The sequence below is a fragment of the Macaca fascicularis genome, chromosome 8 (assembly GCF_037993035.2).
Source record: "Macaca fascicularis isolate 582-1 chromosome 8, T2T-MFA8v1.1".
Taxonomy (NCBI): Eukaryota; Metazoa; Chordata; class Mammalia; order Primates; family Cercopithecidae; genus Macaca; species Macaca fascicularis.
This window is the reverse complement of record NC_088382.1, coordinates 77,397,031-77,424,953: the sequence shown is the minus strand read 5'-3', so window position 1 is coordinate 77,424,953 and position 27,923 is coordinate 77,397,031. Positions and strand designations below refer to the sequence as shown.

Below are 27,923 nucleotides of genomic sequence, written 5' to 3'. Positions count from 1 at the left end.
GTGAATGACAGAGTCCTCTTATACTCCTTGTGTCTTTTAAATACTGATATTCCCCACAGTTTAAAGCTTTGTATTCATTTTGAGTGATTTCACTTTTTTTTTTTTTTTTTTTTTTTTTTTTTTTGAGACGGAGTCTCACTCTGTTGCCCAGAGTGGGGTGCAGTGGCTCACTGCAACCTCTGCCTCCTGGGTTCAAAGGATTCTTCTGCCTCAGCCTCCCAAGTAGTTGGAATTGCAGGCACCCACCACAGCACCCAGCTAATTTTTGTATTTTTACTAGAGACAGGGTTTTAGCATGTTGGTCAGACTGATCTCGAACTCCTGATCTCAAGTGATCCGCCTACCTCGGCCTCCCAAAGTGCTGGTATTACAGTCATGAGCAGCCGATTTTACTTTCACAAAATGATAATGACCCCCAAATCTTTTTCTCTAGCCTAGTATTTCCTTTGAGCTTCATATTTATCTTCAGTACCCCATTAGAAATATCTATTGGCAGCCAAACTTAACATGTCCAAAATGAAATAAACATCTTCCTTTTCTCCCTATATGTCCACATCCCTTTTCATCTATTCAACGTTTCATTCAAAACAGCTACTGTTGGCCGGGCACGGTGCCTCACGCCTGTAATCCCAGCACTTTGGGAGGCCGAGGCGGGTGGATCACGAGGTCAGGAGATCGAGACCATCCTGTCTAACACGGTGAAACCCCATCTCTACTAAAAATACAAAAAAAAAAAAAAAATTAGCCGGGCATGGTGGCAGGCGCCTGTAGTCCCAGCTACTCAGGAGGCTGAGGCAGGAGAATGGCGTGAACCCGGGAGGCGGAGCTTGCAGTGAGCCGAGATCGTGCCACTGCACTCCAGCCTGGGCGACAGAGTGAGACTCCGTCTCAAAAAAAAAAAAATAATACTGTCGACTAAGTTGACCAAGCCAGAGAGGTAAGATGTTATCAAACCCTGCCTCATTGCCCTACATATTCAACCAGTCACCAAGTCCAATTAGTTAATCTTCCAAATATTTCTTTAATGCACCCCCTTGGTACTGTTCCTAATACCACAGCCCTAACTCCAGCTGTCAATATCTCTGGCCCAGATTGTTGTAATTGTGTCTTGATTTGGTCTCCCTGATTATAGACTTGCCTCTTACAAATCTATCCTATAAACTTTTACAAAATAAATCTAAAATAAAAATCTGCCCATGCCTTAAAATCCTTCATGGTTAAGAGACTGAGAGGAAGAGAAATGTGAAATGACTGCTAAAAAGTGTGGGATTTCTTTTTGGAATTGAACGTTATAAAATTAGATAATGGTGATGGTTGCACAGCTCAGTAAATATACTAAAAACTTCTGAATTATCCACTTTAAAAGGGTGAATTTATCATATGTAAATTATATCTCAATAAAGTGGTGATTAAAAAAGAACTTCAGTTATGGTAGCTCAAGACCTCCAGGAAGCAGGAATCAACTCAGGATTAGATGACAAGAGATATATTTGAAGGAAATACTTTTCAAGAATAAAGAAGAGGAACCAAGAATAGGCTAGGACACGGGCCAGGAGCAGTGGCTCACGCCTGTAATCCCAGAACTTTGGGAGGCTAAGGCGGGTGGATCACTTGATGCCAGGAGTTGGAGACCAGCCTGGCCAGCATGGTGAAACCCCGTCTCTACTAAAAATACAAAATTAGCCAGGCATGGTGGTGCGCACCTATAATCTCAGCTACTCGGGAGGCTGAGGCAGGAGAATCACTTGAATACAGGAGGTGGAGGTTCCAGTGAGCCAAGATCGTGCCACCGCACTCCTGCCTGGGTGGCAGAGCAAGACTCTGTCTCAAAAAAAAAAAAAAGAATAGGCTAGGACAGCTTTTTTGCCATGATGCCGGTCAGAAACCTATGAAAGGAGAGGGGAGAAAAGGATGGGGCTGGAAGAGTCTCAGACTAACGTGCAACTCTAAGAAAGGCTTTGGCAGGCCTATAGGGATGCATCAAGCCAAAGTTGCCTTGTAAAGGATACCTGCATCTGGCAAGAACGGGCCTGCACTAATGCCTCTACTATGATCAGTCACTGGCAAAGAGCAACTGTGGGGAAATGTGGGCTTGATGAGAATGCAGTGATGGATCCAGAGGGTAGCAAGTGGAGCTGTCAGTCAACTATGCTCATGGCAGCAAGAAGTCTCAGTAGTGTATTTTCTGGGCACCACAGAGGTTCTTCACTGCCTAGAGGACACTACAAGCTCCTTTGCATAATATATAAGATGTTCCATGAACTAGTTCCTAATTACTACTCTAGGCGCATCCACCAGAATTATCTGACTCACGTTTTATGTTGAACCTTACTACCAAATGTCTCTTGCCTTTACACTGTTGTTGATGTTGTTCTTACTACCTGAAATTATCTTCTAACTCATATCTATCCCTCTAGATTTGTCTCTTCCAGGGGACATTATCTCCTCTAAGAAGATTTTCCTGAACACTCACACAGGATGATTGCCTCTTTGCCCTGTCTTCTAAATATATTGTAGCATTTACCACATTATATTGATTTTTTCTGTTAACTTTATGTGTTCCAGCATAATCTTTATGTTCCTCAACTCAGGGTCTGTGGCTTCTTCATATTTGATTCCCAGTATATAACATAGTGTCTAGAACAGAAGTATTCAAAAATTTTTGTTAAGTTGAATTCAACATCAGCTTGTAATTTTAAAATATAAGCCCTTTATATTATTACATTATTACACATAGTCTGACTTATGTTGTCATGTATATTTGTGTTACTTTGTATTTCCTTGCTCTTTTTGGTGAAATTGTGATTATAATACTAAAAACTTCTTAATTCATTCTACATTCATTATATATGACCAAACATACATAAGGACCTTTTTCCCCACTGTTCACCCTGCATATAATCTTGTGGAAAAACTTAGTTATTAAAGAGCACCTCTTTTATATATCCATCCCCACATTCTGTAAGTCCATCTAGAAGGATGATATGAAGGAAAAGGGTTAAGGAAAGCCCCTAACAACAACCAAACCCTTATATTTTTTTCTGCTTACCATGTCTTATTTTTGCTATTTAAATTATTAAACCATTTAGAATTTACTTTTGTACATTTATGTGCTAAGGATCCAACTCTGGTTTCTCCATATTATATGCTAGTTTCTCAACATCATTTACTAAACAATCATTTTCTTGGTGATTCTGTTCCATTGGTCTACTAGTTTATTTCTGACTTTATATCATATTGTTTCTATGATTATACCTATGTATGTTTTAATGCCTGATAGGATAAGCCCTTCTCTACTCTTCTTTTCCAAGATTTTCTGAGCTATTTACTCTCCTCAAAACTTTCAGAGTTCTTTAGTTGACTTTTCTCCCAAAATCCTGCTGCTGATATTTTTGTCAAAATTGAATTGAACAAAATAACTAAATAAATAGGGAAGAATGAATATCTTTACACTACCAAGTCATCATATTCATGAACATGGTATAGTTCTCTAATTCAATTCTGAAATTATAGATCTTTTAGTAGAGTTTTAATATTTTCTTTCTAATAGTCAGGCATTATTTAATAGCTTAATTCCTAGATATTGTGAATAATACCTTATTTTCTACTATACAATCTTGTAAGTAATATTGTCAAGAGTAGAATTACACTATTGAATTTTTTAAGTTGATCTTTTATCCAGGTATCTTGGAGACTCCTCTACTTCTTGCAAGAAAAACAGTGTCTCAGAGAAAGTATCCTATGCAGGATCTAGTTTTTCCGCAACAGGATAATTCCTCAAAACTGTGGTGGGATAGTGTTCCCCACAAATTCATGTCCACTGAAACCTTGGAATATGATCTTATTTGGAAAAAGGTTATTTGTGGAAGTAATTAGTTAAATTCAGTGAGTTGTCCTTATAAGAAGAAGAGAGGACACATAGAGAAACACAGGGAAGAAAGCCATGTGAACATACAAGAAGAGACTGGAGTACAGTCATGCACCACATGACAATGTTTTAGTCAACAGTGATTGTATATATGACAGAGGTCCCATAAGATTATAATACTGAATTTTTGCTCCACTGTTTCCATGTTTAGATACACAAATATTTATCATCTTGTTATAATTGCCTACAGTATTCAGATATAGAATGATATACTGTATAGGTTTACAGCCTAGAGCAATGGGCTACACCATCTACATTTGCATAAGTACATTCTATGATGTTCGCTCACTGTTGAAATTTTCTAATGATGTATTTCTCAGAACATATTATTTTTTATTTATTTATTTGTTTTTGAGATAGGGTCTTTCTCTGTCACCCAGGCTGGAGTACAGTGGCATGATCTTGGCTCACTGCAAACTCCACCCCCTGGGTTCAGGCAATTCTCATGCCTCAGCCTCCTGAGTAACTGAGATTACAGGTGCATGCCACCACGCCCAGCCAATTTTTGTATTTTCAGTAGAGACAGAGTTTCACCATGTTGGCCAGCCTGGTCTCAAACTCCTGACCTCAAGTGATCCACCCACCTCAGCCTCCCAAAGTGTTGTGATTACAGGCGTGAGCCACCATACCTGGCATGTCTTTCTTTAAGTGATACATGGCTGGAATGCATCCACAAACCAAGAAATGCCAAGGATTGCCAAGAACCACCAGAAGCTAGGAAGAAGCAAGGAAGGATTCTTCCGTAGAGAATTCAGAAGGTAGATGGCTCTGCTGACACCTTGATTTCAGACTTTTAGCCTCAAGAACTGTAAGAGAATAAATTTCTGTTATTTTAAGTGGCTTACTTTGTAGTAATGTGTTATGGCAGCCTTAGGAAACTAATACAAATACCAAGGCTGCCCCAGTACTAAAAGTAGACATCTGGTATATCTACTTACACCACATGTTTTTCTATGGATCTTCTTTATTTTTCTATATGAAAACATCAGGCCAGGCACTATGGCTCATGCCTGTAATCTCAGTATTTTGGGAATCCAGGGTGGAAGGATTGCTTGAGCTCAGGAATTCAACACTAGCCTGGGCAACATAGCAAGACCTCACCTCTATTAAAAATAATTTTTAAATCATTTTCTGCAGGATTGGAGGTAAAAAAATAAATAAAATCAGTCATTTGATCAAGTAGTTCACCTATTAGCATTCTTCATAATCACTGTTACTTTAAGACTTATTTCTGCCGTCTTAATTCCTGTATTCCTGTTCTCTGTTTTCCAGTGTTTCTTTTCTTTCTTTTTTTTTGAGATGGAGTCTCGCTCTTGTCACCCAGGCTGGAGTGCAATGGTGTGATCTCAGTTCACTTAAACTTCTGCCTCCCGGGTTCAAGTGATTCTCCTGCCTCAGCCTTCCAAGTAACTGGAATTACAGACATGCACCACCACACCTGGCTAATTTTTTTGTATTTTTAGTAGAAATGGGGTTTCACCATGTTGGCCAGGCAGGTCTCAAGCTCCTTACCTCAGGTGATCCACCTGCCCTGGCTCCCAAAGTGCTGGGATTACACGCATGAGCCACCACACTCAGCCTCTTTTCTTTTAAGACACAGTATTGCTCTGTCACCCAGACTAGAGTGCAATGTCACCATCACAACTCACTGTAACTTCGAACTCCTGGGCTCAGGCGATCCTGCCTCTGCCTTTCGAGTAGCTAGGACTACTATGGTGTGTGCCACCATACCTGGCTAACTTTTTTTAATTTTTGTAGAGATGGGATCTCACTGTGTTGGCCAGGCTGGTCTCAAATTCCTGGTCTCAAGCAGTCCTCCAACCTTGGCCTCCCAAAGTGCTGGGATTAAGGTATAAGCCATTGCAGCTGGCCCTGTTTCTTCTTTTTTCTTTTTTCCTTCTTTACTACCTTCAATTAAATGGTTCAAAGTTAATTCCATTAGTTATGAAGTCTGTGTGCTATTTTTCTGATTCTGGTGGTTATTCCTAACTTAATACCCATACTTAGGTTTGTTTTTTCCCATCAATTTCTAAATTTAATCAGTATCTATATCTCCTTTTCAAAATAGACCAACAATCTAGCATGCTTTTGGCTTCCCTGCCCACCCCCCTCTTTATTTTTCCATCAATTTGTTGTTTCCTAGGATTTGATACCTAGATCATTATATTTCCCACCCCTCCACCCTTTCAATATTGCTTATTTAGATAGCAGATGTTACTAAGCTACTTATTAACCTGCAATTCTCATACCAGATAGGCTCTCTGGAGTTACTCATTATTTTGTTGGAATACTTTCTTCAGGGGTGTTTTCAAAGTATGTCAGTGTATGGTATATTCTTTTGAGGCCTTTTAGATGCTAGAGAACATCGTTATTTCACTCTCACATTGCAGTGAGAATCCAGCTGACTGGATTCTAGGCTTCTAGATATAGAAGCCTAGATTCAAAATTCCTTTTTAATAAATACATTGGATTTATTACTTTAATGTTGCTGTTGAAAAGTCAAATGTGAATGGAATTCTTGTTCCTTTCTAAATGACCTGCTTTTTCTCTCTAGAATTGTTTTCTTTTCTTAAATTTCACTATAATTTGTCAAAGTGTTGATATTTTCCTCTCTATCTCTTTTGTTTGGTGCACAATAAGTCTGTTCAATCTTTCCTTAATTGTGGAGACGTTTTTAGCTGGGCATGGTGGCTCATGCCTGTAATCCCAGCACTTTCAGAGACCAAGGCAGGCAGATCACTTGAGGTCAGGAGTTCAAGACCAGCCTGGCCAACATGGTGGAACCCCGTCTCCCCCCAAAATACAAAAATTAGCCAGGTGTGGTGGCAGGGCATCTGTAATCTCAGGTACCCAGGAGGCTGAGGCAAGAGAATCACTTGAACCCAAGGAGGCAGAGGTTGCAGTGAGCTGAGATTGCACCACTGCATGCCAGCCTGAGTGACAAAGTGAGACTCCATCCCCCCCACACAAAAAAAAAAATTGTGGAAAAATTTTAATTAGCAGTTCTTCAAATATTTAACTTTATTTTTTCCTTTCGTTCTAGGGCTCCCATTAATCACATATTGATATTTGTTTTATTTTTCATGCCCTTTCATTTTTCTCTCATTTTTCCTATTCTTTACTCTTCCCAATGCCTTCTGGGAATGTTTCAAACCACTCTCCGTCTTATTAATTCATTCATCAACTGTATTCATTCAACCCTGAATTAAATAGTTTGTTTCTACTATATCTGATTGGTCCTTTTTTTATAACTCCTTGTCCCTATTTGTTTCCAGTGCCCTCCTACATGCCCTTGAGAATATTTATTAGGATTATTGTAAATTCTTGTTTTCTCTGGCTCATCAGTTCTGCTCCCTCCAGAATTAGTTGTTTAGTTTGTGATCTTGCCTTTCCAGTGCTTTGGGTCTGTATTCCACAGATCTCTCTTTATTTTTTCCATTCCCTCCAGAGTATCAGCTATGGTTTTTTTTTGTATTGTTTTGTTTTGAGACGGAGTCTTCTCTGTAGCCCAGGCTGGAGTGCAATGGTGCAAGCTCCGCTCACTGCAAGTCCGCCTCCTGGGTTCACACCATTCTCCTGCCTCAGCCTCCTGAGTAGCTGGGACTACAGGTGCCCGCCACCATGCCCGACTAATTTTTTTGTATTTTTAGTAGAGATGGGGTTTCACCGTGTTAGCCAGGATGGTCTCCTGACTTTGTGATCCACCCGCCTCAGCCTCCCAAAGTGCTGGGATTACAAGCCTAAGCCACCACACCCTGCCCAGCTATAGTTTTTATGTTACATTCTGAGTTCCACCTATAGCCCACTTGCTTCTGAGGCATCTCCAGGATGAGATTCAAAGGAGGAAAACCCCAATTGCTGTAAGTTCCCCATCTTGACTCTTGTCTTCACTGCAGCATAAACTACACTTATGGTCCTCAAGATGTAGCCCAATTTGACTGGGCTGTCTTTTTATGTTCAGTAGAATTTGACTACATCACAGAACCACCAAACATTTTCTACTAGTTTGTGGAGAGAATTATCATTTTCTAGAGGTAGGGAAGAGACATTAGTGGCCTCATATGGCAAATAACTATGGAAAATGTAATTATTTCCAAATTTTCTTAGAACCGTAATACTTTGTGATTGTTCTAGTGATTCTTATTTTCCTTCCTTCCTTCCTTGGACCTCTTAAGTATACGCTATATAATTTGACTTTTAATTGAAAAGTTATTAAAATTTTGTTTTGAAGGTTTCATAACTAAACTCTAACCAAGATAACTAGAAAAGCCTCCTGGTTTTACAAAACTAGTTTGGATAGTGCTGTTCTAAAAGTATAATAGAAATTGGTGAAATTATTTCTGGCCTGTCTTTATGTTCTTGCTATATCAGTATTTGTATCTTATCAGATACCTTTACATATGTCTAGCCTTTTCTTTCTAACTGACATTAACTTATTCAACAAATATTTGTTGAACACTTGCTGTACTATTGTTCAAGTTGCTAGGTGCAGCTAGAAGTGACAGCTGATAGAACAATTTCTTTAGAGTAGTTTGTGCAGGTTCAAACTTGAAAAATCAGTACCTGGTTTCCATTCAGGCCCTCCTATTGTGCATGGGAACTTGAGTCACCTTGGAACTTTTGTATTGATTTCCATAAATGAGAAGTTAGATGAATTGCTTAATAATACCATATGTTTGCAGAAATAAAAGCAAAATCACAGCTTAACAGTGCTGATTTGTGTTTCTTGTTTCTTCTCTGCCTACTTCCTTACCCCATTTTCTTTTCTGACTTGCAGATGAAGGAGCTTCTATGCACCCTTGTGACGATACATACTGTGGCCCTTTTCCAGAATCTGAGCCAGAAGTGAAGGCTGTAGCTAACTTCCTTCGAAAACACAGAAAGCACATTAGGGCTTATCTCTCCTTTCATGCATATGCTCAGATGTTGCTGTATCCCTATTCTTACAAATATGCAACAATTCCCAATTTTAGCTGTGTGGTAAGTATTTGACCCTGTGCATGTGCATCAGGCTTCATGCTGCTTTTCTGAAGCTAAGATGGTTCTAAGTACTAATGATAATGGCAAACAAATGTTTGTGTTATCCTAATAAGTATTTTACATGTATTGATTCATTTATTCTTCATAACAATCATATGAGGCAGCTTTTATTATCCCCACTTTATAGATAAAGAAGCTAGAAGCTAAGAGATTAAGTAATTAGATGGAGAACACACAACTACTAAGTCTCATAGCCAGGATTCAGCCCCAACTCTAGTTCCATAGCTGTTGCTTTTAACCGTAGTGCTGCTTCTCAAATACAATCCTTTCAAACCTATTTGTATTCTTACCACAGGTTACACAGAAAATGTCAGGGTGGATTTGATTAGTATCATAGCTCTGGTCATGTATGCAAGGCTGTAATTAACTTTATTGAGTAAATGATTGTTCATAAATTATAGATTGACTCTCATTAGTTAAAAGCAGGTTTTAATTTATAAGTGCTGTTTGCTTAATGCTACTAAGTCTTTGGGTATGTATCTGACAAGTTAGTACTTGTCTAACAGAATGAACAGACTTTCAGGCTTAAGATTACTTAAAAACGAAAAAGCAGAGTTTCTTTCTCTCCTTATATCAGAAACCCAACAAGCTGTTCACTATGGGGCATCATTCATCACTAAGTGAGTCATTTCAGAGCCTATAGCATCTAAAAGCCTATGAAGTTCAAAAACCAAGAAAAACTAATATACAGTGCTAGAAGTCAGGTGGCACTTACCTTTGGGAAAAAGGAGGGGGTACAGTGATTGGGAGGAAATTGGGTTGCTGCTAAAGTTCTATTCCTTGACCTGGGTGGTGGTTACATGAATGTGTTCAATTTGTGATCATTTGTCGAGCAATCAACTCAAAAACGGTGTACTCTTCTACATGTATATTTTAGGGCTTTTTTGGCCTCTTGACACCAAATGTGTAATGTCTTTTTCCAGTACCACTTCTCCAACACCACTTGGGTGTCCAACAATTCAATTCCATTTGGTCACTCACTACCCAGAGTTAGCATCAGACTCCACAGGTTTAAGGACTCAGTCCCACACGACTGCCCTCACTTCAGTCACCAGTAGCAAGTAGGGGGTTCCCAAGTTAACCACATTCCTGTCTGACTTGGCTGCAGAATTGCAGGTTCCTACCAGCCCACCTCTCATTTGATAATTCACTAGAATGACTCACAGAGCTCAGGAAAGAGCTTTACATACTATCACCGGTTTTTTTAAGATACACAATTGGCTGGATACAGTGGCTCACTCCTATAATCCCAGTACTTTGGAAGGCCCAGGCAGGTGTATCATTTGAGCCCAGACATTTGAGACCAGCCTGCACAACATGGTGAGACCCCCATCTCTACAAAAAAATTAAAAATTAGCCAGGCATGGTGGTGGCACATACCTGTGGTCCCAGCTACTCAGGAGGCTGGAACAGGAGGATCACTTGAGCTCAGGAGGTCAGGGCTGCAGTGAGTCATGTTCATGCCACTGCCCTGCAGCCACGGAGACAGAGTGAGACCCTATCTTCTCAATCCATCAATCACACAACTCAGGAACCGCCAAATGGAAGAGATGCATAAGCCAAGGTACGGGGGAAGGGCTTCTGTGCCTTCTCTGGGTGCATCAACCTCCCAGCACATCAAGTGCTCATTAACCCAAATGCTCTCCAAATCCCGCTGTTTAGGGGTATTCATGGCGATTTCATTATGGAGGTCTAATTGATTAAGTCATTAGCCATTGGAGTTTTTACTCAATCTCTGGCCCCTCTCTTCTCCTCAGAGGGTGAAGGATGGAGCTAAAAGTTCTAACTCTCTAATCACGAAGTTTGGTCTTTCTGGCAGCACCCTGCATCCTGAAGCTACTTAGGGACCTCCAGCCACAAGTCATCTCATTACCATCCAAAAGACACCCTTAGCACTCTGGAGATTCCAGGAGGTTTTAGAAACTGTGTGCCAAGAACCAGGGACAAGGACCAAATATTTATTTTTTTTATAAAAATGTTATACTTGAATTTAAAATTTTATTGAAGAGAATCATTCCCTTTCTCCCTACACCTTAAACTCCAAATCCTGCACCAATTGCTTGGGGTTTTAGGAATTTCTGATCTAGATGTCTAAGACTTTAGGAGGGCCTGGGGAAGACTTATTCTGTCCAAAAAGAGAATTTTGTTCTTGGCCTTCCAAGAATTCTGAGCAAATTCTCCCTCTTTAGAACTATTGTAAAAGTGATAATTATATTCTATACTGCTATTCTTTAGCTGCTCTGTGGGTCAAATATACTTTGTTTTTGTTGCTGCTGCTGCTATAGCTGTTGTTGTGTTGACCTGGCATCCTAACAATTTGTATCACAGTATTCCTATAGGCAAATGTTCAACTTTTCTTACGTGGGCACTGTGTCTGTTTGTATTCATACAGCAGATGATGTGGACTATATAATATATAAAAATTATTGTATGAGGGCCGGGCAGAGTGGCTGACACCTGTAATCCCAGCACTTTGGGAGGCCAAGCCGCCAGGAATTTGAGAGCAGCCTGGGCAACATGGTGAAACCCCATCTCTAAAATAAAAAATATAAAAATTAGCCGGGCCTGGTGGCAGACACCTGTAGTCCCAGCTACTTGGGAGGCTGAGGCAGGATAATCACTTGAACCTGGGAGATGGAGGTTTGCAGTGAGCCGAGATAGCACCACTGCATTCTAGCCTGAGCAACAGAGTAAGACTCCGTCTTAAAAAAAAAAAAAAAAAAAAAAATTATCATAGGAGAATGTTCTTCGTATTTTAAGTTTATCTTCCCACTTTAAGTTAAGCCTATTTTCCTTTGTCTTGGATTGGAAGATGTGGCATAAAATAGATCATTAGTGCCTGTAATCCCAGCACTTTGGGAGGCCCAGGCTGGAGGATTACTTGGGCCTAGGAGTTCAAGAACATCCTGATTAATGTAGTAAGACCTCATCTCTACAAAATATTTTTAAAAATTAGCCAGGCATAGTGGTGCATACCTGTAGTCCCAGCAACTCAGGAGGCAGAGGTGAGAGGATTGCTTGAGTCCAGGAGGCAGAGGTTACAGTAAGCTAAGGTTGTGCTACTGCACTCCGGCCTGGGTGATAGAGTGAGACCCTGTCTCAAAGAAAGGAAAAAAAAAAGAAAAGGATGAATTTGCCTCCCCGTGGACATCTGGCAATGTCTAGAGACATGTTTCATTGGCACAACAGGGTTGGGGGATGCTACTGGCATCTAGCAGGTATAGGCCAAGGATGCTGCTAAACACCCTACAGTGCACAGGACAGAACCCACAGCAAAGAATTATTCAGTCTAAGATGTCAACAATGCCATTGTTGAGAAATCCTGGAGAGAGTTAATCGTAAACTTAGTCACTAAAATCATGATTATAATTCTCAGGAACTAGACAGTCCCTGAATGTTAAGCAGAAACCATTAAATTTGATTAAAATTGTTTAAAAATATTCCATCAATATGTAAGATTCAGTATTTCTGGCAATGTTTTTTAAGTCATTAAGTTGCTTTAAATATGGAAATATTTAAATAAAAATGTACACCATTTTGGGAGGCCAAGGCAGGCAGATCACCTGAAGTCAGGAGTTTGAGACCAGCCTGGCCAACATGGTGAAACCGCATCTCTACTAAAAATACAAAAATTAGCCAGGCGTGGTCACGGGTACCTGTAATCCCAGCTACAGGATTAGCTGAGGCAGGAGAATCGCTTGAACCTGGTAGGCAGAGGTTGCAGTAAGCCAAGATCACGCCATTTTACTCCAGCCTGGGCGACAAGAGCAAAACTCTGTCTAAAAAAAAAATATATATATATATACACACACACGTACACACATACACACACACACACACACACACACACACCATTTACTTAGCTGAGGACCAATAACTGATGTCTAGGTACTTTTTGACAATTGGAAACAGGATAGAGTAGAGAAAAGAGGAATCACTTCAGTAAGTCCTTTCAATTAGGTGTCTAGCTGTGGCCCCCTGTAAAATAATTCTTTGAAAAAATGATGGAGTTTTGTTTTTGTGGAGAGATCACATCTAAACCCTAGTCAACATGCACCAGTACCCAAGTGGCAGAGGTGCAGTGAGCTCAAAAGGCTAAAACTGTGCCTCTCCTTTGTGTAAATAGGCAAAGTGATTTTTTTTTTTTTTTTAGATTTGTTTGCCTTGGGTTTAGTCAGCCTAAATAATGAGAAGCAAAGTTCTCTCACTAGCAGAGTGCAATAATCTTCTAAATGTAGAAATATCTGTCCTTGCCATGGAATGTTGCTGAGACCATTGGAGAAGATGTTAAAATCTTAGAACAATCTCCATAAAGGTATTTAATTATGGTGTTTATATTCCTTTTCTGTTGGCTCCCATGAGAAGAATGTCGTCATCAGTGAGATCAATAGTAAATAGTCTGCCAGCTTCTGGAGCCTGGTCCCTGAATATCCACAAATGGTGACATTTGCTGCAAATACTGCCTCATGCATTTCTGAGCTGAATGAGGACAGCAAACTGAAACTCAGTCCAGTACACACCACCATGTTGTCCGGAGTGCTCCAATTTAAGTGTTAAATTATTCATAAGCAAGTTGAAATGGGAGAGTTGTATTCTGGTTTCAGCATTCTTCTTTTCCTCTCACTTGTCATATAATACTTCTCTAACTCCTTGTTGAAACCAGTGTTTTTATACCATATTTAAAGGATAGTGAGTATCATTCTAGTTCATGTTAGAATATGCATCTTTTAGTATTTCGATTGTGTTGAATATTTTTCCTAATTTTTTCCATTGGTAGGAAAAGTTCACCTTAGACTTTCTGCCTCTTAGCAGTACTTGTCTAACCTCTGTGGGAGGCATATGTAACCTTATAAGTCATGAGCATTCTGAAATTGTTTCCATTCCCAGTGAGGATAAGCACATAGCATAAGAGAAGTCATTCTTACTGAATTAAAGGGTTTCTTAATTGATTCAGATGTGTTCTAAATACCTTGTACATACCCAGTGAAAAGTATACTTATCTTAATACTCTTTCAGATTTATGCTTATTCAACATTCATATAAGAAATATTGATCAAGCATCTGTTGTATACAGGCATATTGCTAAGTACTGATTGTGAGCTATGACTGAGACTGACATGGTCCCTGCCCTGCCAAGTATTTTGTAACTTATAGAAATAGGTGTCCCTGGCCGGGTGCAGTGGCTCACGTCTGTAATACCAGCACTTTGGGAGGCCAAGATGGGCCGATCACAAGGCCAGGAGATCTAGACCATCCTGGCTAGCATGGTGAAACTCCACCTATACTAAGAATACAAAAAATTAGCCAGGCATGGTGGCACATGCCTGTAGTCCCAGCGACTCAGGAGGCTGAGGCAGGAAAATCACTTGAACCCGGGAGGCAGAGGTTTCAGTGAGCTGAAATTGCGCCACTGCACTCCAGTGTGAGCGATAGAGCGAGACTCCGTCTCAAAAAAAAAAAAAAAGAAAGAAAGAAAAAATAGGTGTCCTTGAACCAAAGTGAAGAGAATAGAACACTAAGTCAGCCTCAGAAAATGTGAGTGCTTAGCTCAACCACTCTGCATACCCATTTAACCTTGCTGAGCCTTCCTTCTCTCAACTATAAAATAGAAATATTATTGATCACTGGTTTGTTGTGAGATCAATGAAATGTGTTCTAAAACATGTCGCAAAATGTAGTGTGTGACATAAGAGTAATATAATATTATTAATGAATATAGATCTTAACCAATGAAGCCATCTGTTGATGACCGATAAGGCTCAAACAACATAGCAGTGTATGTAAAAAGTTTCAATGCAACAATGTATAAAATTTCTCCATTTTCCCTCGTAGGAATCTGCAGCCTATAAAGCTGTGAATGCACTTCAGTCAGTATATGGGGTACGATACAGATATGGACCAGCCTCCACAACATTGTGTAAGTTTCCTGCGTACATTGTGTTAGAATCCTCTCTCTTGAACCAATATCCTGTATGATTTCCTTTTAGAAGGGAGAAAGTGTGTTCTCCCTAAAGTAAAATTTTTGACTATCAAATTAGCTGAGGAAAATAGGAGTTTATATCTGATTAGTTTTACACAGCTTGACAGAAATCACTCTACCCATTTAAACAAATTCAAAGCAGAGAATATGCTAAGCGTGCAGTAATGACTGCAAGCTCAGTTGAGATCTTATGACAGTAGAACATACCAAAATGGGCTCCTTAAGCAATTCTAACTACTACAAGGGTGGAAGTGGGCCATGGGAAGATAATGAAGTAAATGTTTCAGCCCTACAACTGCTTCCCTTTTACTCCTTTCTGCTACTGTTCTTGTTATGAAATGCTGTTTCTTATGTAGCACCTTCCATTGAATTATCCCTTAAAAGGTGATTTTAAAGTATTTCTTTTTTTACATGGAGAAAAATGTATAGTGGAGCCAGAGATCACTTCCAATCCCCCGTCACCTCCCATCTTTCACTCCAAGTAGGCCCTGCAGCTGGATCTAGAAACCAAATTGACACCACGCAGGTTAAACAAGAGAAAAGTATACAAATTTTATTAATTCTGTGTGTACAGGATCTTCACAACAGAGTGAAGTCCAAAGAGGTGGCCAAAGCAAGATGATTTTATACTTTTTGGACAAGGAATGATAAATTTGAGAATAGATAACAGGACAAAAAAAATCTGGCTAAGGGCAGTAAATTTTCTAGGGAAATAGGAAATAAATAGGGGGTATGTAAAACCAATGGAAGATAGGGGTTACTTTGTTGAGTATATTTAGGCCCGCTGCAGCCTTGAATTCCAAGTCTGTGGTGATAAAGGGCTATTTTCTCACCCTTCTCATAGTGAGAATACCCCTCCTAGAGGAATCTTCACTGTTTGCTGCGTGTAGGAAGAAACAAGTCGGCTTACCCTTTCTGTAGCTACAATCTCCAATGTTTTCAACAATTAATATACCGATCTGGCTTATTTAGGGATGGCACGTCCTTCCAAGTGGGTATATGGCAAGAACTTAGACAAAGAATCATAATATATGCATTCTAGTCCTAATTCTGCCAGGTCTGTCAACCAGGCCAAGGTATTTATTAATCCTGGGCCTCAGTTTCCACAACTGTAACAAGAATTGGATTCAGGGCCTTTTAAACTCTAAAATGTATTCACTATATGACTTGGAAAATCTAGTAAGAAATCATGTATATATGAATGTGTGTGCAAATGAAGGTAAACACACACATGTTGTATGTATATGTGTAGGTAGTGACATCTGATTATGCTTCTAAGTAGCAAAATTCTCCTTGACTTCTTTAATCTACCTATCATTGTATTCCTAATATTTTACCACTCACTTTCTTCAGCCTTCAGAGTAAACACTCGGTTTGTCAATTAACATTGACAAATAAGTTTATTCTAATAATGAGAATGTCAGGAGTATCAATAGTTTTATTTATTTTTTCAAAGTCCATGATCATTGGTCTCATGTTGACCTTTTTAGAACTGGTTTTCAGTGGCCACCTTGAAAGGGAAAAAAAACTGTATTTTAAAAATCATATTACCAATGAATGCCAACATAATATATATAAACAATTTTTAAACATTAATTTTTTTAGATCTTACTGTTTACCTTTTCAACTTTGTATAGAGGCACAGTCAGAGTATTACATTTACTGAGAACAATCTATTACCACAGGAATGAGGTAGTCGGCCGGGTTCTGTGGCTCATGCCTGTAATCCTAGCACTTTGGGAGGCCAAAGCAGTTGCATCATCTGAGGTCAGGAGTTCGAGACTAGCCTGGCCAACATGGCAAAACCCCTTCTCTACTAAAAAGACAAAAATTAGCCAGGCATGGAGGCATATGCCTGTAATCCCAGCTACTCAGTTGGCTGAGGCGGGAGAATCGCTTGAACCAGGGAAGCAGAGGTAGGGAGCACCTGTAATCACAGCTAATTGGGAGGCTGAGGCGGGAGAATCTCTTGAACCCCAGGAGCAGAGATTGCAGTGAGCCAAGATGGTGCCATTGTGCTCCAGCCTGGGTGACAGAGCGAGACTCCGTTTCAAAAAAAAAAAAAGAAATGAGGCTGTCACATCACCATGATGTAACTGTTGGCACATGTTGTCTCTGACTTGGCTACTATGACTACTATTTGTAGTTCCAATGTACCCTAACCAGAGGGACACTGAAGCCACAGCCTATTTTCTGTCCTTAACTGAAGCAAAGGGAATCTGAGAAACAGTCATTTTAATTGTCATCTTTATATAATAATTCCATCTCTGGCCTGGCACGGTGGCTCACGCCTATAATCCCAGCACTTTGGAAGGTCGAGGTGGGTGGATCACCTGAGCAGGACTTCAAGACCAGCCTGGCCAACATGGTGAAACCCTGTCTCTACTAAAACTACAAAAAATTAGCTTGGTATGGTGAGGGGCGCCTGTAATCCCAGCTACTTAGTTGACTGAGACAGGAAAATCGCCTGAACCAGGAGGACAGAGGTTGCAGTGTGTCAAGATCGCACCACTGCACTCCAGCCTGGGTGACAGAGGGAGACTCTGGCTCAAGAAAAAATAACAATAATAATAATAATTCCATCTCTAACTTGTCCTAGGAAAAATAGCATAAAAGCAATATTTTTTGAGTAAATGACCATGCTTTGAAAATTTAATGATAATAATAGTAGGATTATCTCAAGCTGGATTATATCAATTTCAGGAAAAATGTATACAAAGGTTTTTCCATGAAACATTTATCATTTAATGAATTATTATTAAAAGCCTGTTAGACTAAAAACTACATATGCACTTGGGGGTATAAAGAGGCAAAATAATAACAGTTAATATATCTTGAGTACTTTCAAGTGATTTATTACTTTATTTAATTTTCCCAACAACCCTATGCTATGCAGGTACTGTATTATCATCAGTCTCTTTTTCAAAAAGGGAGACTGAGGCACAGAGAAGTTACCCACTATGTGGTGGGATCAGATACAGCCCAGGCTGCAGGGTACGTCTAGTTCCCTGCTTTCAACTCTGTGCTGAAAAGCTAAAGAGTGTAAGGTCACAGGAGCCAGAAGGAGAGAGTAGCCAGAGGGCTTGTCAGCTGTGTTAAAGGCTGTGGAGACACTGAAAGTGGGATCTGAGGGGAAAACAAAAAAACAGAAAAAGAGGCTAGACCTGCGGTCATTGGTAATCTTCAAAAAGGAAGTTTAATACACGGGTAGAGGCAATAGCCAGAATGAAAGTGGTTGAGGATGTAGACACAGTATATATAGGTTCTCCCTCGGGTTCTAAAGCAAAAGAAAGAGGAAAAAGAAGAGGGTAACCAAGGGCATATGGTAGGGTAATGTGAAGGAAGTGCTGTAGGAAAGGGGTCCTTGAGTACTTGGACCAATGCAGATGCATAATTAATAGCACAAAGTCATGGAAAAGGGCGTTTTACTACCAGAGACTTCAATAACCAACAGTATCAAGGGGTGACACATGTGAAAGACAGGGAGCATTTCTTCCTCTGAGCTCAAAGGGGGAAAGTCAGAGGGCTCTAATGTCAGTAGAGGAGGCAATGGGGCAATCATCTACAGCTGCAGTCCCCAACCTTTTTGGCACCAGGGACTGGTTTCATGGAAGACAGTTATTCCACAGACAGCGGTGGGGTGGGGGAGGGATGGTTTTGGGATGATTCAAGTGCATTACATTTGTTGTGTACTTTATTTCCATTATTATTACATTGTAATATATAATGAAATAATTATATAATTCACCATAATGTAGAATCATTGGGAGCCCTGAGCTTGTTTTCCTGCAACTAGACAGTCCCATCTAGGGGTGATGGGAGACGGTGACAGATCATCAGGCATACGATTCTTAAAAGGAGCGCACAACCTAGATCCCTCACATGTGCAGTTCAGGATAGGGCTCATGCTCTTATGAGAATCTAATGCTGCCACTGATCTGATAAGAGGCAGAGCTCAGGCGGTAATGCAAGTGATAGTGAGTGGCTGTAAATACAGGTGAAGCTTCACTGGCTCACCCACCACTCACCTCCTACTGTGCAGCCCAAGTTCTAACAGGCCACGGACCGGTACCAATGCATGGAACTTATAGAGCACACCAGTACCGGTCTGTGGCCTGGGGGTTTGGACCCCTGATCTAGAGTAGTGGGACAGTGTAGAGTGAAGATGAGAAGAGAATGGGAAAGTTTCAGTAAGCCAACTAGAAAAGGAACCTAGAGCAGCATGGGGGCAGAAAGAGACTTCAGTAACGAGGTAGTGTGACTTCATAGGATCTCTGCTCAGCAAAGACTTTCTCTAGCTCCCTCACCTAGCGGAAGCAGAGAAACTGGGCCAGGGATTGAGGATGAGCCAAACAAAGGCAGAAAAAGGACAGGAATCAGGCATGTTGAGGGTCTGGAGAGAAATTCAGTGAAATAAATGACCATGGCCAACTAGAGAATCAAATGAAACTACAAGAAAACAGGGAGGAATCTGGAAACTACCAATCTAAGTAAAGGCACAGAATAGGTTAGGCCGGAGTGGAAACACAGGGAGGTGGAAGAAATAGGAGGTTTTCTGGGGCCAGGAGCAGTGGCTCACACCTGTAATCCCAGCACTTTGGGAGGCCAAGGCGGGAGGATCAATTGAGCCCAGGAGTTCAAGACCAACATAGCCAACATGGTAAAACCCTGTCTCTACTACAAATACAAAAATCAGCTGGGCATGGTGGTGAGTCCCTGTAATCCCAGACACTTGGGAGGCTGAGGCAGGAGAATCACTGGAACCCAGGAGGCAGAGGTTGCGGTGAGCCAAGATCGTGACACTGCACTCCAGCCTGGGTGACAGAGTGAGACTCCATCTCAAAAAATAAAAAAAATTTAAAAAAACGTTTCTGGGAACACAATTTCAGTATTCTAGACATTGAAGTAGAGAAGAACTGAGTGATAACTAAAAACAAAAAGAGTTCCCAGTATAGGTTGTTTGTAGGTGAATAAAGTGGGGATGAACATAAATGTTTTTGGAATTGAGGTTGAGAAATTTTGAGGTCTTCATGCTGGTAAGGCATTCACACGTAGACTGGATCCTTAAAGATGGTTGAAGGGATGATTTATAAGTTCCATGCACCAGATGCCAAGGAGCTCCTGTTAAATCATTCTTATTGAAACAGTATTTAATTGGAAGGATTTAGTAAAGCTTAATAAGCAGATACTATACAGTATATACATTTACAAAATTATACCAACTCTTTAGTGAGGCTGATCTTTTTTTTGTTTTAACTTTTAGATGTGAGCTCTGGTAGCTCAATGGATTGGGCCTACAAAAATGGAATACCTTATGCATTTGCTTTCGAACTACGTGACACTGGGCATTTTGGATTTTTACTCCCAGAGATGCTCATCAAACCCACCTGTACAGAAACTATGCTGGCTGTGAAAAATATCACAATGCACCTGCTAAAGAAATGTCCCTGAGACAGCCCAAGGCTCAGGTCAACTGCCATAGGATTCTGAGCAAGGCCTACTTGGGCCTGGATAGAAACTGTTTTCAAAGAGAAGGGCAGCTGCTTAGAGCGAACATATCTATGGACTTTAAAAAGACCCCACACAATTTGACTTTGTGGCAATAGAAAACAGTAAAAAATAGGGCATAGCCTGCTTTATTATAAGAAAAAGTATCCATTTTCTATCCCTGTAGAGTCTTATTTGATTATGGTGGGAGGGAATATTTTCAAATTTCCCATTTCTCAAGAAATGTACAAATTAATTGAGGATTTCCCTTCAATAAATTTCATGTTCTCAATTAAGATCTAGGCTAGTAATGATGTTTAATTACTTGGTTTGCATTGGAAATGGAAAATTATGAAATGGAAAAAGCCAACTATGTTTCTTAATATAATAAACATAGGCCGGGAGCGGTGGCTCACGCCTGTAATCCCAGGAATTTGGGCTGAGGCGGGCGGATGATGAGGTCAAGAGATCAAGACCATACTGGCTAACATGGTGAAACCCCGTCTCTACTAAAAATACAAAAATTAGCTGGACATGGTGGCGCACGCCTGTAGTCCCAGCTACTTGGGAAACTGAGGCAGGAGAATCGCTTGAACCCAGGAGGCGGAGGCTGCAGTGAGCTGAGATCGCACAACAGAGCAATACTCCATCTCATATATATATAACATAAAATTTATTAGAACCTTAGATTATTCACTTCTTCATTTCCTTGGTATTAGGTGCACCATATATGAATAAAAATATAGCAAGACAGAGCAATGTATGTTTAGACTCTGAGAATGCCATTTAAAAAAAAATAAGTAAACATTAATTAAAGTGCAGGCACAGAATTAAGAGCTTTACACTAATCATCTCACTTATTCCCCACAATAGTACAATACTATGAGGTATAAACTATCCTCATTTTTCTTTTTTTCTTTTTTTTTTTTTTTTTTTTTTTTGAGACAGAGTCCCGCTCTGCCGCCCAGGCTGGAGTGCAGTGGCCGGATCTCAGCTCACTGCAAGCTCCGCCTCCCGGGTTTATGCCATTCTCCTGCCTCAGCCTCCCAAGTAGCTGGGACTACAGGCGCCCACCACCTCGCCCGGCTAGTTTTTTGTATTTTTCAGTAGAGACGGGGTTTCCCCATGTTAGCCAGGATGGTCTCGATCTCCTGACCTTGTGATCCACCCGTCTCGGCCTCCCAAAGTGCTGGGATTACAGGCTTGAGCCACCACGCCCGGCCCTCATTTTTCAAATGAGGACATTGAGGCTTAGAAATATATTTAAAATCATAGACTTCCATTTCTAGGGCAATGACAAGGTAGGTATCTGGACTGCTGGAAATAACTAAAACTTCTAGACAAAATATCATATTTTAGGCCAGGCACAGTGGCTCATACCTATGATCCCAACACTTTGGGAGGCCAAGGTAGGAAGATCACTTGAGCCCAGGAATTCAAGATCAGCCTGGGCAACATGGTGAAACCCCATCACTACATGATATAGAAGAAAAAAAAATAAAAATCAGTCAGGCATGCACATGCCTGCAGTCCCAGCTACCTGGGAGGCTAAGGCGGGAGGATCACTTGAGCCTGGAAAGGCTGAGGCTGCAGTGAGCTATGATTGCACCACTGCACTCCAGCCTGGGCAACAGAGTGAGACCCTGTCTCAAAAAAAAGGAAGAAAAAATATATGTAATTTTTTAAAAATCATCTTAAAGTTATCAGACAAAAAAGAAAATCCACGCCAGCCAGCTATCGAGTGAAGAAATCTAGAAAGGCAAGTGCACCACTGTTATCCTGAGAGTGTTTGTCAAACCAGCTGAGTGTGGGCATTTTGAGGAACGGAGCCAGAGAGCCAAGCCCAGGGCTACCGCAAGTTGGGAAGTCTAATAAATTCTCCTTCTACCAGAATTCTGGGATTCCAAAGAATGATACCTCCAGTGTAAGGGTAAATTAGAAATAAGCCTCCATAGTACTTCTAATGGGCCACAAGAAAAATTGACCATTTCAAATTTTGGCAAGAGTGGAGAAGAGAGAAATTGCCACTGAGAATTTGGAACCATGAGGCAGCCTCACACAAGTTTGTGGTCCAAAATCAGACTATCTAAATGGTCTGATAAACCTCTAGCCAAGAATTTAATTCAGTTTAATCCCAGACTGGCAATACCCCCCAAGCATTTGGTACAAGCAAATACAAATCCTCTCAGAGGATTTGCCTGACCAGAGCATATCATGAACACCAGGATAAAGAGATGAGCCTAAAAACTTCTAGGGTGTTGGGGGGTGGGGGACACAGACAACATAATGAGGACTAGAGTAGCGTGCAGCTGCTCAACAGCACCATTATAGCTGAAAGGCAATGGAGAAATGCCTTCAGAGTTTTTGAGGAAAAATTAGACAAAAAAAAAAATCTAAACTTAGAAAAATTGTCATTGAATTGTAAGGGTAGAATCTCAACATTTTCATAGAAGTGAGGCCCTAAGTTACTTACCTTTCTCAGGAAAACCCTGGAGAATGTGATCTACCAAAAAGAGGGAGTATAGCAAGAGAAAGACAAAGGATTTAGGAACACAGGGAAACCAATAAAAACATCTGAAGATCGCGGTGAACGGATCTACAGGTAGTAGCTATATGTCAAACTTACAGAACAACTAACTTGGGGTAGCAGGAGGAGAACTGAAGACTTCAGATGAAATTTCTCAAGATAAATATGCAACAGATAGAACATTTAAACATGTTCAAAGGCCATTTTTACTTACATTAGAGAACCATGGTATGAATGAGTAATAAAAGCACACAAAACCAAGCAAATAAAAAAAATGTATTTATTAACTAGTGGAAACAATGGGTTATACAAGAGAAGAAATAGAATCATGATGTACTCTGTGACTTAGCTATAAATAATACTTATATAATCAAAATAATATTAGCCCTAGATATTAATTTAACCAAAAATTATGATATAAATATATCAGAAGGATAGGAGGAACTGAAATGTATGCAAGAATGCAGGAAGAGGAGGTATAGGAGGGTAAATCCTCATCTTCCATAGAAGGAAGTCAATAGACAAAAAAAAAAAGGAAGTCAATGGACAAAAAGACTGAAAAATCAGGAAGTATCTATATATGTATGTTATTTAGAAATAAGAAAGAAAATACTAGAAGAAATAACTAAAAAGATTTAAAATACCAGGCAATGAGAGGGAATAAGTAAGGAGTAAATAATTGTAATTAGTAAGACGAGATGAAACAAAATACTTGTTTTAAGTATTAGCCTTACCATATTATTTAACTTTTTTGTAATATTGTTTTTATTTTGTAATATTGATATATACATACCAAAGAGTATATTCCTTTTAAAGGAAAATAATTTTTAAAAACCAACTCCCAACTACTCACCACTCAATTGTTCTGATGTTTATAAAATATATCAAAATTAAATTGAAAAGAAATATCAAGTGATATTATATGCAGAGTGCTTAGCACGGAAACTAGAATATTGTAGTCAGTATATCATAGTTTGTCTATGTTTTATCAATCTTAGTTATCTTTTTATTTTGTAGTCCTAGTTATATATCTGTAGGAATGGATCTCAGGCAGTTTTGAGGCTTGGTCCTGCTAAGGAGTACTACACCTGGGAATTTAAACTTCAGTTCATGCCATCTGTGGAATTCATCCTTCCATCTCAAATGATCTGGGGTGGGGGGTTGTATTATATTAGCTATTTCTACCAGGTATAATAGGCAAAAACCAAAATGTCCAGAACAATCCTGAGGGCTGGAGGCTTGTGAAGACCTTGAAGAATGGAAAGGTGCTGCTCCTCAATGGACCTGACAAGATGCACAGCAATTCAGCTAGTGCCTGGTGGCCTTCCAGGACACTTGATGCCAGGAGACTTTCCCCTCTGGTTGGGAGCGTGCTGCCGTAGTGCCTGCTCTGAGAGCTGCTTGCTTCCAGATCCTTTGCAGGTATCCACTAATGTCTTTCCAGCAAATGTCATCACTCTTGTGACACACTCTTGTGATAACAAAACAATAGTCAACTCGGGTATTCAGGGGAAACAAAAATCAAAGAATTTACAAATGATACCACCAAATTTTTTTTTTTTTTTTTTTTTTTTTTTTTTTTTTTTTGAGACAGAATCTTGCTCTGTCGCCCAGGCTGGAGTGCAGTGGCACGATCTTGGCTCACTGCAACCTCCGCCTCCCGGGTTCAAGGTATTCTCCTGCCTCAGCCTCCCAAATAGCTGTGACTACAGGCATGCGTCACCACGCCTGGCTAATTTTTGTGGGTTTTTTTTTAGTAGAGACAGGGTTTTGCCATATCAGCCAGGCTGGTCTCAAACTCCTGGCCTCAAGTGATCCACCCACCTTGGCCTCCCAAAGTGCTGGGATTACAGGCATGAGTCACTACACCCAGCCCCAAATTTGGTTTTCATTATATTTTTAATTTTCATCCTTACCAAATCTATGTAATAAGGTCTGTTAGCAAGTTAATGCCAAAAACTAAAATGCATGTTCTTTTATTTGGCCCTGCACATCACGTAGTATTAGTGCTAAGAGTATTTTTTTCAAAGCCAAAATAAGGCAACAGAAAATATAAAATCTGAATAATCCACAAACTGCAGGGCATATAGTTTCTTTATTATTCATATATACATTCAAGATGAAATTTTGCCTTGATGAACCTCATGCAAATTCTTTTCAATGATTACTCTCACGTTTCAGTAGTTCCGTATGTATTTTATGGCTCATATTCTATAAGAGAGTATTTTAGTATTTATGGGCTATTTTCATTTTTAATCTTTTTAAATGAAGCCACAAAATATACTGTGGAATGATTTATGTTTAAGGCATTCTGCTAGTTGCTGTGTCTGAGGAACAAAAGTGTTATATTTATGTCAATACTTAAGAATAAAAAGGTTTACTTCAACTAAAAACGGCATATGCACTTTTAAAAATAGTTCAGCAAGATACTTTTTTCCTCACTATTATAAAAAAGTAATTTCATAAATTCTGGTTATATTGAGTTTAAATTTTCAGCTTCTTCAGTTTTAGCAAGTATTTTAGTTTCTTAGGGCCGCTGTAACCAAGGACCACAAATTGGATTGCTTAAAACAACACAAATTTGGCCAAGCTTGGTGGCTCACACCTATAATTCCAGCACTTTGAGGGGCTGAGGCAGGAGGATTGCATGAAGCCAGGAGTTTGAGACCAGCCTGGGCAACATAGTGAGACCCTGTCTCTATAAAAGCTAAAAATGAAAAAATTAGCCAGATGTGGTGGCATGCACCTGTAGTCCCAGCTACTCACAAGGCTGAAGTGGAACGATTGCTTGACACCAGGAATTCAAGGCTGCAGTAAGCTATGATTACAACACTGTATTCCAGCCTGGGTGACAGAGTGAGACCCTGTCTCTAAAACCAAATCAGACCAAACCAAACCAAATGCACATTTTGTCTCTCACAGTTCTGGAGCCTAGAAGTCCAAAATCAAGATGTCAGTGGGGCCATGTTTGCTGTGAAACCTGTAGGAGAACCCCTCCCTTGCCTCTTCCTAGCTTCTAGTTGGTTACCAGCAGTCCTTAGCATTCCTTGGCTTGCAGGTACAAAACACTAAGCTCTGCCTTGAACTTCTATGTCCTTCTCTTTGTGTGTTTCTGCTGTCACATTCATCTTAGAAAGACAACAGTCATATTGGATCAGGGTCCCACCTTATTCCAGTATGACCTCATCCTGACTATATCTGCAATGACCCTACATTCTGAGGTACTGGAAGTTAAAACTTCAACATATCTCTTTGCGGGGAAGGGGGAGATAAAATTTAACCTATAACATTGAGAAACATCATGAGATACTGATGTTAATGAGACTATTGACCGTGCACGGTGGCTCAAGCCTGTAATCCCAGCACTTTGGGAGGCCAAGGCGGGCGGATCACAAGGTCAGGAGACAAGACCATTCTGGCTAACACGGTGAAACCCCGTCTCTACTAAAAATACAAAAAATTAGCCAGGCGTGGTAGGCGCCTGTAGTCCCAGCTACTCGGGAGGCTGAGGCAGAAGAATGGCGTGAACGCAGGAGGTGGAGCCTGCAGTGAGCCGAGATCACGGCAGTGTACTCCAGCCTGGGTGACAGAGTGAGCCTCTGTCTCAAAAAAACAAAAAAACAAACAAACAAACAAAAAAGACTATTTACACAGCCAAAAAGCAGTGACTCTTGTTTGAGTTTAATCTTTAAAAAATAAAACATATTTTTTAAGTTCTAACACTCCCAATGAGATTTTTTAAATAGGCTATTAGTTGAAATGGAATGATCTATTCTTTATAGTTTACTTTTGTAAATAATAAAATTATAGTTCAAATTATGATGCGCTATTCTCAACATAGGAAATGTGTTAGTTTTAGAGTTGTATATTACCCTAGGTCTCAATAATTATTTTGGGCAGCTGCATCATAAAAAGTATTTACAGCTAAGTTGCACTAGATCAAATCTAATTGATTAAATCAGAATTCTGTGCAGTGTTAATTAAAGTATGCTGTAGATTAAGCACAGTAATTACATGAGCGATTGTAATGCAATATTTTCATGAATCAGAATCAGAATATTGCATAATAAACCTGGAAACAGCTACACGGAATGCCTAACATATTTCACAAAACACATTGCACCAGGAACTGCTAAGACGTCTGAATAATGCATGTGAAAATAAGGCAGCTTGAAGATCTTTTAAGGCAGACCCTAATTAAGTCCTCATTTTCCACCCTCTGACTCTGTTTCTACAGTTATGACTTCTAGGACTATTTCCTCTTTCCCCAGTGGATGCCCAACAGGAGTCTCTGTCCAGGGCATCCATCCTTGTTTTACTAGCCCAGGCTAGGCAAGGCAAGCACATCCAATTACAACTTAGGATGTTATAGCATATACACCGAGTATTATTAACCTTACAATTTAGTTATGAGTTAAACTAAGAAGCTAGCTTCATGACCTATCCATATGACACTGAAACAGTATGTTTTAAGTTTCAAACTGACTCAACAGCAAATGCTTCTGCAGTTGGGAAGAACTGAAAGGTAGCAGCAATACCTAGCCCTTCCATGAATGTGAGCCAGCAGTCCAGTGGAAGAAATTATTTGCAATAACCAAATGACTGGTGTTAGGTTCAGTTCTTGTGTTTCTGTGACAGCTATCCTTTTGGCAGAGACAAAAATCCCTACTATCCTAGATGGAATTCTTCAGTAATTTGGAGTTGTATTCAGTGTTCTAAGGGAAACAATCTGATATCTGCTAAGCAGAAATGGTGTTGCTGGATGTATTTAGATGCAGCTGTCTATCTCAAGCAATGCTGATCAGAAATATTGTGTAAAGTTTTCATTTGATGGAGCAGTAAATGTGAGTAGACAGTTAAATAGCTTTGTGTCAGGGTCAAGAAAATGTCATAAAGGAATGAATATTTGAAGTGTCATTGTGCTTGTCACAAACTATCAAGGAAGACACATGAGAATATCC

At 40.0% G+C, this 27,923-nt stretch overlaps 1 protein-coding gene across 2 annotated transcripts in view; it reads left to right on the top strand.

The window, feature by feature from the left end:
- CPA6 (carboxypeptidase A6) overlaps window positions 1–20,731 on the top strand; it is a 310,258-nt gene extending 289,527 nt beyond the window's left edge. For both annotated transcript variants that reach the window (XM_073998937.1, XM_005563488.4), the window contains 3 exons: window positions 8,706–8,908; window positions 14,801–14,885; window positions 20,212–20,731. In XM_073998937.1, coding sequence (XP_073855038.1) covers window positions 8,706–8,908; window positions 14,801–14,885; window positions 20,212–20,399 — 476 coding nt within the window. In that variant the 3' untranslated portion in view covers window positions 20,400–20,731. The remainder of the gene's footprint in view (window positions 1–8,705; window positions 8,909–14,800; window positions 14,886–20,211) is intronic.
- The last annotated feature ends 7,192 nt before the right edge of the window (window positions 20,732–27,923 follow it).